Raw genomic sequence first — 17,834 nt, forward strand, 5'->3', positions numbered from 1 at the left:
CAATGAGCCCCCACCTAGAGTATGACCCCAGAGAAAGAAAAAAGGTGTGTTCCTACCCTGAAGCATGTAACAAAGCCTTTCCGAATTTGGGGGAGGGGCTTAAAGAACTATAAAATCAGCCCCTTGTGAGAAGAGGATTTGTAACTGAAAACCAGAGTGAAGAAAATAAAATCCTCCAGGAGGAAGAGTCAGTTCTCAGTCCCTACAATGGCGTGGCTTGACCTTTCACCCTTAAAGAGTAGCGAAATGGACAGAGTGAAAATGCTGTGGGGGTGGTAGGGATGCTGCTTTTGGAAAGGTGACATGGTTTTGAATGAGGATTATTGATATTTAGGGGCAGGGTGGGAGAACAAAGCAAGAGAAGGTGCCAGGCAGTCCACCAACGCAAAGGAGGAGTTTATTGGGCTTTAAGTAGAGCCCAGGGCAGCCCAAAGAGTGCACAGGCCTGAAACCCAATGGGACATCCACTGATCACTTCCCGGAACCTTGGGACCCATGTGCAATGCGAGAGCCTTGTGTTGGCCGCAGGTACACCTGTTAAGGAAGCAGCTCTGTTATGTCACATTGCTCAGATAGCTTGCAGATGCCAAACAGACTACCTCTTAAAGATATTCCTTCCCAAGTACTCGGTAAGGTATTCAAGTGAATTGTGATTGTGCCTTCCCTCCCTTAAGTAATTCAGGCCTTTGTAGAAGAATTCTTTCATAACATCCAATATGACAACAAAATTCTTCTCTGATTTGATACTGTCGGCACACTATTATTACTTGCGTGCCTTCATTCACTTGAAATTGACCAAATCCTTACTGCATATCAAAAATATGTATATATGTATGTATATATATGTATATATATGTACATATATATATATACATATGTATATATACATATATTATTTTTAATGTATATATATAATATATACATATATATATATGGTAAGTCCTGAGAATGCAGAATGGAGTCAACTACTGTCCCTCACTCCAGGACCCTAAACTCAGGCAGATCTACAGTTTGGAGAGCAGAGGACTTGGACTCCTTGTACAAAATAGAAATCACAGACCATTTTGCTGGGTGAGTTTTAAAAACGGTATGTACAGCACCTGGAGACAGGCTGGGGCGCGTCCCTGGGGCTTGTTGACATCCACAGCTACCAGCTGCCAGCCACCAGCAGCGTCTTCATGAAACATCTTCAAGACAAAGAGGGAGATGAGTCAGAGGCACTTAATACAGAACATTGCGAACTCCTACTTTATGTCTCCAGCTTCTACAGTTCTCATGTTATCAAAGATTTGTCTTTTTATGGATTTATATTTAGAACATGAGTCACTCCAATTATGTTCATTGGAACACCAAAAACTTAAGTGAATAATAATCATAACAAGAACAATGGCCATCGCTAGCCTGCATTTATTGAGTATTTCCCATGCATCAGGTCCTTTCTGCTTCACACGTGCTTTGCGTATAATTGCCCAAATAGTCTTCTCAATGAGACTTGAAAGGAGATATTTTATCTCCATGATATGGTGATTGATTATTACATATTAGAGACCTAGGGAGGGAAATACAAATTAGAATTCCAAAGCTTTATGTCTGGTGTGTTTTTAACTGGGAGTGGTGAATTTTTATCTCTATTTAGTGGACATTCCTCACTGAGCCAACAGAAAAATATTCTCGGGAGAAATAGCAGAAGTGTGCATGTGGCACAGGGGAGGAGACTGGTTATTTTAATGGTGAAAGACTGACATATCACTTGGTAGATGCTGAAATTATTTTAACAGGGCCAAATTAATCTGTTCAGCAAAAATTTTATGTACATATTTATGAAGGCAAAAGTAGTTTCTTGTGTCTTAAAATACATAAGTGATGAAATTCAGAATGATACAGGACACCAAAATCTGATAGTCACTGGATTGGATAGCTGGATTGTTGGATGCCCATCTTACTGCATACTCTACTTCCTCCAAAATTAGTCGTCTATCAATATTACACCCAGCTGGAAGATAGTTCCCACTTATACGTATTTTCCCGCTAGTATATTTTCTTTCCAATTCCTTTTGTGTGTGGAGGGGGAGGGGTGTGGTTGGTAGTGAGATAAGGTGGAATTAAGGATATTTATTTTTCCAAGGCACTAACGATAAGCTAGGTTTATTCCTGTCCAAGACCACAGTTTCACACACATAAGTAAATATTTTCTTTGCCATACTTATTCAAGCCTTCACATAAGTCTGTGTTCAAAAGGATAATTATTGATGGAAATATGAGATAATGCAAAGATCCCATGCCTGAGATCCCTGGGAGTAGAGGGAGTAGATCATTTGCAGAAAGAACACTTGCCCTCTATGAAATAAGTGAGATGGTGAAGGAAAACTGCCAAAATTCATAGACCTTAATATTTTTTTTTTATTAGAAAACATTTTTTTAATGGTTAACCTGAGAATTCCTAACAATGCCAACCTACAAAGATCCATTCAGAAAAATGGTGTATCAGATGTTCATGTGTCCTATAATCAATACTTTTCAAAGACTGCCCTGGGGGCTCTTTGCCAAGTGTGCCACTTATTTCACACTTTCCAACATATACAGAGAGCACCTACTATAGGACATGCTACAAAATACTGTTACACATATGCCCTATTTAATTATTCCATGAAGAATTATCCTGATTTATTTTTACATTATGCTGTGCTTACCGCAAGTGTAGCCACTGTCTGTCCATATATACCAACTAAATATTTTTAAATGACAAAATGGAGATGCATATTTGCTCAAAGATTCTTTGACCCAAGACACCAATTACAAATTGTTTTTCTCAGGTGCTAGGTACAGGATTCTGTTTCCCTTCAGATTGAATTTTGAAAGGCACTCTTAGTGGTAGGGTCCAGCACCTCTCCATGAATAGGCTCAATCTGAGAATTCATACATCGGTTGAAATGCAAACCTTTTAAAGTTCCTGTGAGAATTCTGGGTGTCTCCTTTTAAGCAGCAAAGACAAAAGCAATCCTGTCAGTCACTCGCTAAAAATCTTCTGTACATGCATCTTCTACTCTCTTATCATGGCACAAAGGATCCCTGGGGCATATATTTGCTTTGATCAGTAGCAGACTCATTTTCTCTGTTAAATTATTTTTTTCCAGTTGACCCAAAATCAAATGAGTCAATTTAATTGTTAGGAAAAAGTGTTTTCTCAAGGTCACTTCTTTGTATAAAACGAAGTGAAGGCAATGCAGACATGTTCGATGTCCAATTTCTCCTCAGTACCCTGAATTATAAGCGAACATTTAGATTGGTTAGTGTAACAGTAATGTGAGGTAGAAATGTGATTCAAAGCCAGGAATCCTTGGGGTTCAGGTCCTGAGCAGCCAATTGTTCCCTCTATATCCCTCAACCTGACCCTAGTGGACCATAATTAGTATTATTAATATACAGTTCAATACATATTGATTTCCAGAGCCTGCTTTAAGTCTCTTATCAGCACACACAACAGAAATGTAGACTTTCTAGCCCTAAAGTCGAACAGTTCTTTTAGTCCTTCTCCAGGCGGGTGAAATTAGCTCATCCCCACCATGGATGAATGTAGATGGGAAGGCCACATGACTGGTGACAGAAGTCTGCAGGGGAGCATCTGAGGAGTGAGAATAAAGGTTTGGGCTAAAGCGATGCCAAGTCCAGGACGTTTTCTACTAGCACGTCTGTGCCTCCCAACATCCAGCTCGGGGGCAATATCCCTGTGCACGTGTGGCACGGGTAGTCCTACTGCGCACTGACGAATCACAGAAGAATGAGTCTCTTGGCCTTGAACCCAACAGCTAACTGAGCATGTGCAACAGTGACCCATGGCTAATAATTATGCAGGTACGAAAGCCAACGTCCCCATCAGAGCTCAGGCAAACGAATGATTACTACTCTGAAATTTTCCACTTCATTTTCTCTTTGTTTTCCTGTTACATGTTGTATTACAGTTCCCACTGGTCCTTTGGCATTAATTTTTTTTTCTGCAATGTGTTTGGATGCTGTGGGTCGAAGGCAGGTTGCTTTGTTATTAAAAAACATAATAATAACAACAAAAAAATGCCCAGTTCTCAGCACTGGTTCTCTTCTGCCTCCGAACAGTCCCTATGAGAGCCAATTCCTCTTAAACTTCCTGAGACATCAGAAAGCCCGTCCCTTATCCTGTTAATATGTGTAATTTTCTCTCTAAACACACAGCCCTCTTGGAAAAGTCAACGGACGCCAAGACACCAACAAGTCCACGAAGCCTGGGGACCCCCTTGGCTCTTCGGTGAGACTGACTTAACACAGCACAGCTGCAAACGCTCCCCATGCTGAAGACTGGCGAGAAGCGTCGCCGTTTCTGAAAAGCTGTGTGCTCTGCAATACGATCACCATCTTTGTTTTATTTCCTCGAGGCCTACTCGTTTTACTACAATTAGAAACTACTGCCTTGGTGTTTTAAACTATTCAAGGAGAGGCTCTGGCGCGCAGCGGTCTGTCAGATGTCACAGGTGTAACAGCATCTCAGGAAATGATGCTCCCGCTCCTTTCCTCAGACACAAAAGCCCCTGGACCACTCGCCGAGTGGCTGGCGAGGCGCTGGGCGGGGCCTGTTGCCAGGGAGCGGGAGCGCGGGCCCACCGAGGCTGCTGCGGGAGCTCCGGTTGCCTAGCAACCGGGTCCTCAGCCACAGCATTTTTCTTAATGAAGGTGTTTCACGATCTCGGTGTGATTACCTCTGCTGAATACCTAGACGCATTACCTCTGAATTACCTACTTATTCCTCCTGATTAAGTATAATTTTGCATCAAAACCATTTTGCACGTTTGCTGAATGTCCCCTTCACATTTCACTTTCTGTTAGAACTGCGGGCTGATCTGGTGGAGCTTCCAAGCACTACTTTTCCAGCTGTGGCTTTATAAATAAGAGTTACTTAATAAGCATGATGTGGTTTTAAGGATATTTTAGGTCATTTCTCAGGAACACGGAATGTAAATTCTGTGCCGAGTTCATAGATCTACGTTCCATTCGGTTCTCAATGTCTATAGCAGAAAACACACCTTCCAGAGGTTGTCACCTGACTTAAAGGACATGCCAGAATGGACCTGGAACTTTATTATTTCTCACACTTCACTGGAGGGGATGACAGAAGAAATAAAACCTAGATTTTTTTTTTTTTTTTTTACAAATGTCATCTGTGGCATAACTTATATAACTTTAAAAATTTTTTCATGAAATTTTGAATAGTTGCTTGCCAAAACTGAATAATATTAATGCTATTTCATTCATTATGAGTTCGCCAGACGATTTAAACTTTCACAACACCATAAAGACGCTGCATAGAGCTTTTTCAAATATCAGCAAGGTTAACAGCATTTTTAGCATATAGTTAATAAAAGTTCAATTTAAAGGTTTTCGAAGTAAAATTTTTACCTTGGATCTTTCACAAATACCTTTGTCCACAGGCCATTATTTAAAAGTCATATTAAACTATTTACAAAGTTATATAAAATTTCTCTTAAAAACGAATATTAAAATAATAACCACAAGAATTAAAATCATTCCATTCTTGATTCAGGCATTTTTTTCTCTCTCTTTTATAAAGATTCAAACTAGACTAAGATATATAAACCTTCCCTTCCTCTTTCTAAACACAAAAACAGAACCCTCCCCTCAAAATGCACACAAAACCAAACCAAAATTAAAAACAAAGACATTGGATCTCGACTGTCCTTCTATGTAATAATTGCCCTGTTACCTATAATTAAATTCTAGGACACTCCCAGTTTCTTGGGAGCATAGAAGCGTCCTACTGAATATGTAGTGATTCCTAAAAAATCACAAGTAGGCATTATGGGATCTTCTTCATAATTTGCCATGTTGGGACTGGTTCGTTCTGAATGAAATAAACTTTCCATTCCCCAAATAATTCTAATCCTACATATACAAGCCATTATATTGGTTTTCAATTACATGAATAAATACTTATAAAAATGGGAAATTCTACAGTTTCCATTTTTATCTGCAAGCCTTCTGAAGACTTAAAATGGCCAAATCAAATCAAAAGTATATAGTAAATGTGGGGACAATCTTGGTTTTATATCAAATCCCCCCTATCACCCAGAAAAGCTGATCTGGTTGTTCTGGGCTTTCGCCCTTGCCCCAGCATTTCTGAAGAGCTCCCTCCGTTGGGTGTGACCTAGAAGGTCTTTCTCAGAGAGCTTTCCTAAGTTCTCTCAAGTCCCACTGAGGGTGAGACCGGATATGTCCATGTTCTAGTGGGAAAGGACATCAGCCCCCCAAAACGGTCGGTACCTGGGTGGTGGCCGTTGACGTCGTACTGCTCCTCGATCCCCACATCTGTTGAAACTGTACCCTGATCTCTGCAAATGTTTCGATGATGACAGCGATGAAAACATTCTGAAAGAAAGATCCCAAACCACGTTTACTAAAGACTGGGGATGAGGAAGTGGAGGGTAACAGAAAACAAACAAGAGATCTGCAGAAACGGCTGCAAAACACAGATTTTATTAGGACGAGTTTTGGTGGTACCTTCACAAGCCAGGCCAGGAAGAAGATGAGCGTGATGAAGTAGAAGTAGGACCGCCATCGCGGGAAGCTGTCAATGGCTCTGTACATGAGAAACACCCAGCCTTCCTGGGACGCAGCCTCATAGACCGTGAATATGCTGGTGCCTGTTAGGACACACGAGAGCAGACTGAGTTACCGCGGGCTCTGGAAATGGGGCGACGTGGTTCAGAAAAACAATCAATATTTATCCAGGCTCATTTTCTCAATGACAAAGACTCCTTTAAAGGGACTGAAATCACATGCAACATTTGATTGAGCTTATTCTTAGAATTTTGATAAAGTTGTTTCTGACTTCAAGCCAGGGCAATTTCACGAGCAATAAAAGAACTTTATGTTCTATCTTTAGCTGTTCAATGCATCTAAGAGCTTGGAAAAGGAAACAAACATTCAAACCAAGTAAAGCTATAATAAAAAAAAAATAACGTGTACAGTATAAGCTTGCCACTTGGGACTTAACACTTTGAGTGTGCTGAAAGTGCTTAGCCAAAATGAAATAAATTTGAAAACTGGATTTCGTTTGAAGTCACTTTCTCAGAGGGACACTAAAGTTCCTTAGGCTCTAAAAATTAATATGATGGACCTTGTCTGGGATTCCATGGTGTTCACCGAATGCTGAAACGTAAGGCAGCAAATCACCAAATAGCACTTTGTCTGGGAGAACTATATCATTGGAAATGCTACTGCTAATGATGGAGAGAAAGAAAAACAAAATAAATCGGACAGACTTTTGAAATAGTTCAGAGAACCTAAAATGCCATTTGGGGGAAAGACAGTGTTCAATTCTCATAACATTATGAGGGATATGTTATGATTTCCTCACTTTATAGATGAGAAAACTAAAGCACATTAAGAATAACTAATTTATCTATGAATGCGCAGATAATAATAGGGGAAGTAGAATTAACCCAGGCATTCTGGAAAGAGGCCCTGCATGTCTGTGATGACATCCTGCCTCCTGATCCCCTTTCTATGGTTTGTTTTCCCCTATCTGTAAAATGGGTAAATAATATCTCACAGGGAAGTGAAGACTAAATAATTTTATTTCTCTGAAGCCTTGACACACAGTGAGTACTAAATAAATTTTAAGTACTGTTATTTTACAAAATTGTAAATAATTGCTTAATGTTGTTTTGTGAAAAAACACATCAATAAAAAGTAGAGTGCTGAATTAAAGTTGTTTGTAAAACGAATACGATACACGTTGTTATTCACAAAACTATAAATATTTGCACCCCAATAGATTCCACAGCTATAAACAAGTTATTACAGGATATAAAACCAGTATCTACCCACGTATGTTCTAATCACACAGAAATTTAAAACAAGAATTTGCATATAATCAGATGTCCAAACTAAGAAGGGGGTTACTGATGTTGGCTGGGGACCAGCTGCCTCTCTAAGCCTGTACATGAAGGAAGAATAATTAAGCATCAATGAACCAAAGCGTGCAGAAGAGGAGAAAATCCTAGTGGTAACTGGGGACATATGGGACAGAAGCAGCCTTGAAAGAAAAGCTGAGGAAGAAGGAAAGCATATTCTCATTTAGTGAATGCCTAGTATGCTAAGTACTGTATAGGAAACATAGCTTCACAGAATCATATTTTGTACACTGAGAAGTTGTTGCCATAACAACTAGTATTTGTAAATCATATTTGGTTTTAAGGTTCTTTTACATATTTCAATGCTAAGGGAACCTCTAATGAGGCAGGTAGATGGGTAGGTCTGTATAACAACAGGTATTATCCATCACATCCTTTTACAGAAAAGCAAAGTGAAGGTCACTAGTTAATGAATTTGCCTGGGGTAGAAAGTGCCAGAATGAGAAACTGAACCCACACCATCAGGTTCCAAATCTTAAACTCTTTTTTTTTCTTTATCATCCTACTTTTCTCTTGCTCGAGACTAGGGCTTTCATGAGAGCATATTTTCTCCTATTATCCTTAGTTTGAATGAAGTCCATTTATTTTTCTTCCTGAGGGACTATGGTGGCTAAGGATATGGCAAACTGAGAAACTCACACAAGAAGATGGTTTTTAAGGAAAAAATCAGAGAAGAGCAGCATGAACAAAAAAATAAAATGCCAACGGAAAGCAGAAATCACTCTTTTCATTAACGATTCCTATGTACTAAAATGTCCAACATTTTGCTTTTGTGGACTGCATATGAAAAACAATTTTCACATAAAACAAGCCATTTATGTCCCTTATTTTCTTCTAGTTATTTGAACCAAAAAAGAAATGTGTTTACAGAAATCCATTATGAACAACTATTAACGTTTAATACTTTTACCAACTGAGCATTTACAGGTTAAATATGAGCACTGTCAATGTAAGGTTAATTTTGAGAGGAACACTGAATTAGCCTTTCCATATCTGTTCTGGTCCTCCTTTATTAAAACTACAGGGAAGATGCTATTTGGAAGTAAGTAAGTAAGTAAGTAAAAAAAAAAAAAAAAAGTATGTTCCAATCTTGAAGAGCTTCCATCAATTTTTCTATTTTGGCACACACAAAAAGGGAAAGAAGTGGAAACCCACCATGCGACTCTAAGAGCAGGGTTTGTTGATACAAAGAGATGAGACATTTGTGAAAATGTAACCAAACAACTCCCAGAGCAATGCTGACTACTGAAGGAAGAGCTTCCCTCACCTGTGAGCTACCCTGGGTCCAAGCTTGTGAAGAAGCTACTGAGAGTTGCAGGAGGGAAGGCAGATGGGTAAGACCTTCCTCATCCCTTCTCTGCTCCCGACTTTGCAAAGTGTATGAAAAGAAAATCCCTTTTGGAATGATATCCCAGTGGTTTGCCACCATTCAAACTGACAAAAATCAAGTCTATGATCATCTTACTTTCTTCGGTAAGTGGACGAACTGAAGAAGACAACTAGGGCTGCTCATGCTGCTTTGCACAGGAGGCTCTCTGACAATTCCCCCACCGCCTCCCACTTAGTTGAGTCCTATGCAGTGCCCTCGAGCTATACTCCGTTCTCAGCCCTCCCAGAGAGCTCCACGCCCACCTGTCACCTCACTTGTCCTGTGTCCTGTGTCATCCTATCTTGTTTATCTGCCTCACTAGTGCGAATTAGATGACTAACTTGGTGAGCACTCAAAGTTAAAACATTATCTTTCATGTCTGTACCTGGCATTGACAACACTCAAGAATTGTTGATAAACTAAACAATTATCATGGTACTAAGACATACGGAGGTTTTTCTCAAATATCTGCTCTTTTTTTTTTTTTAAGATCTTATTTATTTATTTGACAGACAGATCACAAGTAGGCAGGGAGGCAGGCAGAGAGAGGGGGAAGCAGGTTCCCTGTGGAGCAGAGAACCCGATGCAGGGCTCGATCCCAGGACCCTGGGATCATGATCTGAGCTAAAGGCAGAGGCTTAACCCACTGAGCCACCCAGGTATGCTTTTTTAATCAATTCTTCCTCACTGTGAATATTGCTCAGATAACTTGGAAGTGAAGGGAATAATTTTATAACTGACGTTATGTTTTGCTGACTTTTGACATTCCCTTAAAACGCATACACATATATAGACTTCAAAGCCCACACAAAATACAAACTGGAAAAGCCTTCATCTATTGTTGGATCCACTTTGGGAGATTTCTAGAAAATGTTATGTATGGTATATACAAAATATTTTTCTAGATACACCCCAGAACACTTAGTTCATTTTAATTATAGAACAAAACGTGCTAGTTGAAAAGACCACCACATTTTGTTAAATGAATAATGATTCTATAAGAGCAAGTGGGGACAGAATGCATTCTCTTCCTGCAGAACAATGTGGCGTGCTCCAAAAATATCTCTGCAAAGCTACTGGAATTGTACCACAAAATTCTTGGACACCAAATGCTTAAAGCCCAAGTTCAAGTTGTAGAGGAAACAAAATCACAACGACCCTCAGCTCATCAATTCTCCTAATTTCATTCATCCTTCTTGACCTTGTCCATCGATGGTTTGAATTCAGTGGGTAAGAAGACCCGTTAGCCTACATCTAGAAAATAAACACCCTGGAACTTTCCACAGGCTTCATGTACTGAGACATAGAAGCACACTTTTTTTTATAGCACTGAACAAAATTATATTTCCATTGTTTTGACTATCTTTAGTATTGCATTTATTGCTTGGCTATCATCTGTTCTTTTTCCATAAAAACAGTGATGTATTGTGTCCTAGGACTATTCCCTATTGTTTCTTCTATTCTTAGGTTACACAACACCATTGAGTCATTCAACTTTCAGAAACAGGGCCACAGGATTGTAGTGAGAACTAATAATAAACTACTAACCTGAGGTCCCACCATCAGACTCCTTCAAACACAAAATACTTATGGTGCTATTCTAATGATGGTGATACCCAATCCATTGTGAAAAAATGGGAGCAATTAGAGTTGGTGATATAGCCTTGAGAGAGATGAATAAGTAAGTATATCAGGCCCTAGTATGAACAATAACTTTTACCTCCATGCTCAGAATTCCCAGTAGAACCACAAAGGTTCCTTTTAGGACCATTCATTCTACCTGTTCTTTCAATATTAGGATCCTAGGGGGCAGTGCTCCTGAACTTTAATCCCTCCAGTGATGTGGAACACACATCGTCTTGAGGCAGCCCCATTCCAGGTCAGGCAACCCATCCCATTGGATGTTGGCTCTGGCTCAGTCCCTCCAGAATCTGCTCTTAGCTTTGCAAAGCAGGAGTCCGGAAAGAGTCCCTATATTTCCAGAGTGCATCATCCCTCCTTCTCCCTAGGTCATCCTGCTATAGATGCTTGTCTTCTTATCTGGTCCTTCAACCTTTTCAACCTGCTGTACCATCTATGAAACTGAAGTCATTGCCTGGCTTCACTGCCCACCAGGGCACAGATTCTCATTTATGGGTGGCACAGTGACAAAATTCTTTTTTTTTTTTTTTTTTTTTTTTTACTTTTTAAAAAGACTTTATTTATTTATTTTTTTTAAATATAATTTTTTATTTTTTATAAACATATATTTTTATCCCCAGGGGTACAGGTCTGTGAATCACCAGGTTTACACGCTTCACAGCACTCACCAAAACACATACCCTCCCCAATGTCCATAATACCACTGAGGGTTGCTGGGGGGAGGGGGTTTGGGAGAAGGGGGTGGTATTATGGACAAAATTCTTATCATTCAAGAACATCAGTTTCCTTCCAACTTTTCAAAGTTGCTCTTTCTGTTCCTCTGGCTGACTTTGATTGGATCTCACTCTTTTTGGAGTTCAGCGGATTGATTTTGCCTCTGCTACATTCCAGGTTGAACATCCCCCTCAGCTGGAAGGGAAAAGTAAGTAACATGTTTCTCTACCACTACACATGAATGTCTGTGAGATAAAAGGCAATCAATAATCTCCTCTAAACCAGTTGGTTTTACTGTGGAAGGATATAATCCTCATCCTAGATGAAATAGATGCCTATTTCAACAACTACTATTGTAATGACCAAATATTCAGTCCTGATAGGGGGTCAAATAAAAGAACACTCATCAAGAGCTTGATCTTTGCATGCTTCCATTACTAGAAATACAACTTGTTCAAGATGGAATGGATGGTGCTTCTTTGGTAGTCATTTGCTTTGTTGTGTCTGCATTTATATAACTGACCCCCCTGAATGAAACTTTATTTTTAAATTCTAGAATTGCTCATAGAGCAATATTCTGATGAAACCACAAAACTAATAGGAAAAGAAGAGCTTTCCATAATTTAAGGGGGGAAATTCACTCAAAGGTAAGCTGTCCAGTCTGTTTGGATTTATGTAGAATTCACTGTTATTTAAATCCTGAAGATTTAAATAACAAACTAAAACTGGCTTCATTGACACTCTAAGTCAGGGTTCCTCAACTTTGTTACTAGGGGAAATTTGGGATGAAATAAAGCTTTGCTGTGGGGGGCTGTTCTGTGCACTGTAGCATCCCTGACCCCTGCTTACTAGATTCCAACAGTACTCCCAACCCCCAAGGTAGGAAAACCTGAAATGCTTGTAGACATTGCCCTGTATCCCCGGGAGGCAAAACTGCCTCTGGTTGAGAACCATTTTTTTAACTTGACAGTCTTCCTTATTCTATAGCTCTATCCTGTGGTGCCTACCTAGCTCAGAGCCTTGCATATGATTTGTCTTTATTAAGTATTCTGAATGGAACTGAATTTCCTCTCTTGACACAGGGGAAAATGGAACCATTGTGAGATTTCTCAAAAGTTCTCCTTTGGCTTATGATGAGCAGTTTGGAGGTTAAACAAGTTTAGGCCAAAGGAAAGACCTAAAAATGCATTTCTGGACTATATTTACAGTAGTTTACATTTGAATTTGACATTTTATTCATTTCTAAAGACTTTGAAGGCTAAAAGCCTGGATCCCAAGACATCATTTGTTTATAGAAAGTATCTGCTACACAGCCGATAACTTGATAGTACCATTACATTAATATTTATGAATTTTCTGTTGCAAGAAAAAAAATCTTATTTCTTCTTTACTTCCTGCAGTTTCATAAGATGTCTATACACACATACATCCTGTGGGGGGGGGGATATTTTCATTTGCAGAATGAGATATTACAAGTATATTAAGTTTTAAAAAAAAAAAATCACATAGTCTGAATGAAATTAAGTGGCACAAAAACTTTCCTCACCAAAAATTATAGTGGCACTTTCTGAAATATTCCAAGACAAACCACAAACACACATGTTTAACAAGTTTTGCATCTGAGTCAAAAGCAGGCATTCACCACATTCAAGACAAACGCAGAAGAAAACAGACTCATCTGTGGTCCACATTCACACCTCTCGGCTGTTGGGACAATGGCCTCTCTAATTGAATCACAACTCATAGCTTGGGGTCACCTTTGACAACAGGCTCTGTACTGAAATCCTTTTTGCTTTGGTGAGCTCCTAGTCTCTTTTACCTCCGCAATTTCCCATCTGTATTTCCCCTCCGCAATTTCCCTCTCTGGTATAAACTTTCTCCCCCACATCTTAACCGCATATTTAGACATCTTGGCCAATAGTCAGTTGTAAGATTCATTGTAACTTTCTACAGTATGTCTTCCTCCCACCAAACTGCCCCACGCCACCTCGTCATTTACCTCTTCACGTGAAGAGGTAAACTCTTAGACCCTGAGACTTGGATCTGTGGTTGTAATACACTTTACGCAACAGTGGTTATTATGAAAGCAAATACCAAGGAGAGATCTGTATTCTTACCGTGGACATTTAGGTTCAAAGTAATAAAGCTTTGTCACTAAGGCTGAATGTACCCACGTACAGGAAATGTGAGTCAGGTCAGTAGACCAGCATTGCCAAGAAAGGCCCATCTTGAAGGACAGACATTTACTGAACAATAAACCAGCTAGAATTAAATTATTTGGGATGATGTCTCCTTTCTAAAAAACCTTTATGAACAATGTTTCTATTCCTTGGAATCATGTTTAATTTCACTAAGATATAAATGCAAAATAATGAATTCAAGTATTTTGCTTGATAGACAGTGATGTAACTTACAATTATGATCATCTACACAGAACCCATCGACATGCTCATCTAAAGATCTCCCCACATCCAGCCTAAGAACTACCATGTGGTCATAAAAGAGCAAAACAAAACAACACTTTATATTTGCTCTTCCAGCAAACACAAAGGGACTTCTTTTATTCTAAATGTTTTAAAATATATTTACAAATTTTATGTTTTTGATCTAAATTTTAGCTTAGTTTCTTCATTTGTTTATTTTGTTTTGTTTTTACTTTTAAACACTCTTTTGGCACCACACTGCCCCACCGGTGAAATCACTTTGTTACCTTAAAACTCACTCACAGCCCTAAAGTTTTGCAGTAGGATCAGAGGCCCTATAGGAAAAAACATGTATATGTTTATATACATTTTCAAAGTTAAACTTTTTAAATAAGTAATAAAGATTCTTAGTTGAAATGTATTTCTTCAGATGTAGAAAATTTCTGATCTTCCAAGTTCTAAATATGAAATACTTCTAGAAAAGGAGAGGTGAAAGCTTTAACTATCGTATTCACAAATGGAAAAAGAAGTGTTGACAAGGCCGGATGCTGACATTGGCAGGAAAGTTTAGGTATTAAAGTAGAGCAGTTCCAAGGACGCTTAGCCCACATGCCAATGAAAACTCTTCAAGCCTCTGGTGCTGGGCTCTTTCCCTGTAGGGTGGGAATGAAAGCAGCAAAGGGGAGGTCATGACAGATACCTGTTACCCTCTGCCTTTGAGGAGACTTCACTTCAGATCTAAAGGACTTTTTGGAAATTTACTTTGTTAGTTGACTTAAAAAAACTAAGCTTAGGGGGTGCCTGGGTGGCTCAGTGGGTTAAAGCCTCTGCCTTCTGCTCCGGTCATGATCCCAGGGTCCTGGGATCGAGCTCCACATCGGGCTCTCTGCTCTTCAGGGAGCCTGTTTCCTCCTCTCTCTCTCTGCCTGCCTCTCTGCCTACTTGTGATCTCTGTCAAATAAATAAAAAACAACAAAACAAAACAAAACAAACAAACAAACAAACAAAACTAAGCTTAACACAATTAGCTTTTAGTTACATTCCCTAGCATTCAAATTGTCCACTACTTCTTATCTATTGACCCCAGGCCAGCCAGTTAACCATTCTGGGCTTCAGCTCCGCATACATAAATATAGCAATGATGATATGCGCTGGTCACTGCTAATATACTAAATAAATGTTGTTTAGTAGACTTCTAATTTTCTCAAAAAGCAAGCAATACATATCATGCCAGAAATATGGTTTCTCTTAGAGCGTTTGAGCTTTGTCACCCATCTTTGAAAAATGTGCTGGAAACTACAATCAAAAGAAATGAAGGCAAAAGGCCAGAATTTCATGTAAATTTTAGGGAATTAACAGTTATGACATTAGAATTTCATAATGCAAAATTAGAACCAAATATTTGGAAAAAAGGACTAAGACTTTCTTGTCTTCATATTTGGAGACACACATAGTTCACATCTCTGCATCTCTGCTTATGCATCATGCATAAGCAATGAAAAATAATAATTAAGATAAGCCTGGTCCATCTACCTCAGAATAGCCATAATAGTAAGAATTTATTTTAATTTTAATAGGAAGGCTAATGGACTTAGTAAATTGGAACAGGATCAAAAGATCAACCAAAATTGGAAACAAATAATTTGACATTTTGTTCACAGAGGTATGTTAAAATTGAATCAGGTGTCAATGGCAAGGAAGAAAGATAGCTGAGTGATATTAACCAAATGTAATTTACAGCAAATAGGAATACAAATAACATATGGTTTTAAATAAAAATAAAGTTCTTTTTTTTTTCCTTATTTATTTATTTATTTATTTGACAGAGAGAGATCACAAGTAGGCAGAGAGGCAAGCAGAGAGAGAGAGGAGGAAGCAGGCTCCCCGCCGAGCAGAGAGCCCGATGTGGGACTCGATCCCAGGACCCTGAGATCATGACCTGAGCCGAAGGTCAGGCGCCCAGGCGCCCCAAAAATAAAGTTCTTATTTGAGTTATGATAAATATAAAATGCCCATGATTTTTAATAAAAAGATTTAAAAATTTATACGATAATATAAAACTAAAAACAAGATGATTTGGGTGAGGTCTACCAAACATTTAAGAAGAGTTAATACCTATTCTTCTCAAACCGTTCCAAAAACTAGAAAAGGAAGGAAAACTTTCAGATTCATTCTATGAAGCCAGCATTACCCTGATACTAAAGACAGATAAAGACGCTACAAAATGAGAGAACTACAGGCCAATATCTGATGAACCCAGATGTAAAAATCCTCAACAAAATACTAGAAAACCAAATTCAACAATATCTTAAAAAAATCATACATCGCAATCAAGTGGGATTTATATCTGGGTGCAAAGTTCAATATTTGAAAATAAATCAACACCATATATCACATCAATAAGAGAAAGGATAAGTACCATATGATCATTTCAATAGAAGCAGAAAAATCATATGACAAAGCACACCATCTATTTATGATAAAAACCCTCAACAAAGTAGGTTTAGAGGGAACATAATTCAACATAATAAAGACAAAGACCATATGTGAAAAACCCAAAATCCTTAACGGGGAAAAACTGAGACCTTCTCCAAGGTCAGGAACAAGACAAGGATGTCCACTATCACCACTTTTATTCGAAATGGTACTAGAAGTCCTAACCACAGCAATCAGACAACAAAAAGAAATAAAAGGCATCCAACTCCATAAGGAAGAAGTAAAACTTTCATTATCTGCAGATAGTGTGATACTATGTATAGGAAACTCAAAAGACTCCATTAAAAAAACCACTAAAACTGATAAACGAATTCAGTGAAGGCAAAGGACAAAATCAATCTACAGAAATCTGTTGCATTTCTATACACTAATAATGAAGGAGCATGAAGAGAAAATTAAGAAAACATTCTCACTTACAATTACACCATAAATAATAAAAGACCTAGGAACAAACCTACCAAAAGAGGTGAAGGAGCTGTACTCTGAAAACTATAAAACACTGATGAAAAAAAACTGAAAGCAATATAAAGAAATGGAAAGACATCCCATGTTCATAGATTAATAGAAGAAATATTGTTTAAATGTCTATACTACCCAAAGCAATCTACAAATTCAATGTCATCCCTATCAAAATACTAACAGCATTTTTCACATAACTAGAACAAATAATCCTAAAATTTGTATAGAACCACAAAAGACCCAGAATAGCCAAAGCAATCTTGAAAAAGAAAAGCAAAACTGGAGGTATCACAAATCCAGACTTCAAGTTATGTTACAAGGCTGTAGTAATCAAAAAAGTATATACTGGCACCAAAACAGACACATAGAGCAATAGAACAGAATAGAAAACCCAGATATTAACCCACAATTATAAGTAAACTAATCTCTGACAAAGCAGGAAGGAATATCCAATGGGAAAAAGACAGTCTCTTCAACAAATGTTGTTAGGAAAACTGGAAAGCAACATGTGAAAGGATGAAACTGGACCACTTTCTTATACCATACACAAAACCAAAATGGATTAGAGACCTAAATGTGAGGTCTGAAACCATAAAAATCCTAGAAAGATAGGCAGTATCTAACTAAAGCATAGGCAGGTAATAACTTCTCTGACATTGGCTGTAGTAACTTTTTGTAGCAACTTTTGTAGATTGGTCCTCTGAAGCAAGGGAAACAAAGACAAAAGTAAACTATTGGGACCATGTCAAAATAGAAAGCTTCTGCACAGCA

At 38.5% G+C, this 17,834-nt stretch overlaps 1 protein-coding gene across 2 annotated transcripts in view; it reads right to left on the reverse strand.

The window, feature by feature from the left end:
- The window catches only part of NALCN (sodium leak channel, non-selective), a 303,888-nt gene that overhangs the window by 188,595 nt on the left and 97,459 nt on the right, over positions 1-17,834 (reverse strand). For both annotated transcript variants that reach the window (XM_082701489.1, XM_082701488.1), the window contains exons 8-10: positions 6,544-6,686; positions 6,307-6,411; positions 1,101-1,187 (exon numbers count right to left, since the gene is read on the reverse strand). In XM_082701489.1, coding sequence (XP_082557615.1) covers positions 1,101-1,187; positions 6,307-6,411; positions 6,544-6,686 — 335 coding nt within the window. The remainder of the gene's footprint in view (positions 1-1,100; positions 1,188-6,306; positions 6,412-6,543; positions 6,687-17,834) is intronic.

This window comes from Mustela nivalis, assembly GCF_964662115.1.
Source record: "Mustela nivalis genome assembly, chromosome: 15".
In the NCBI taxonomy this organism is placed as follows: domain Eukaryota; kingdom Metazoa; phylum Chordata; class Mammalia; order Carnivora; family Mustelidae; genus Mustela; species Mustela nivalis.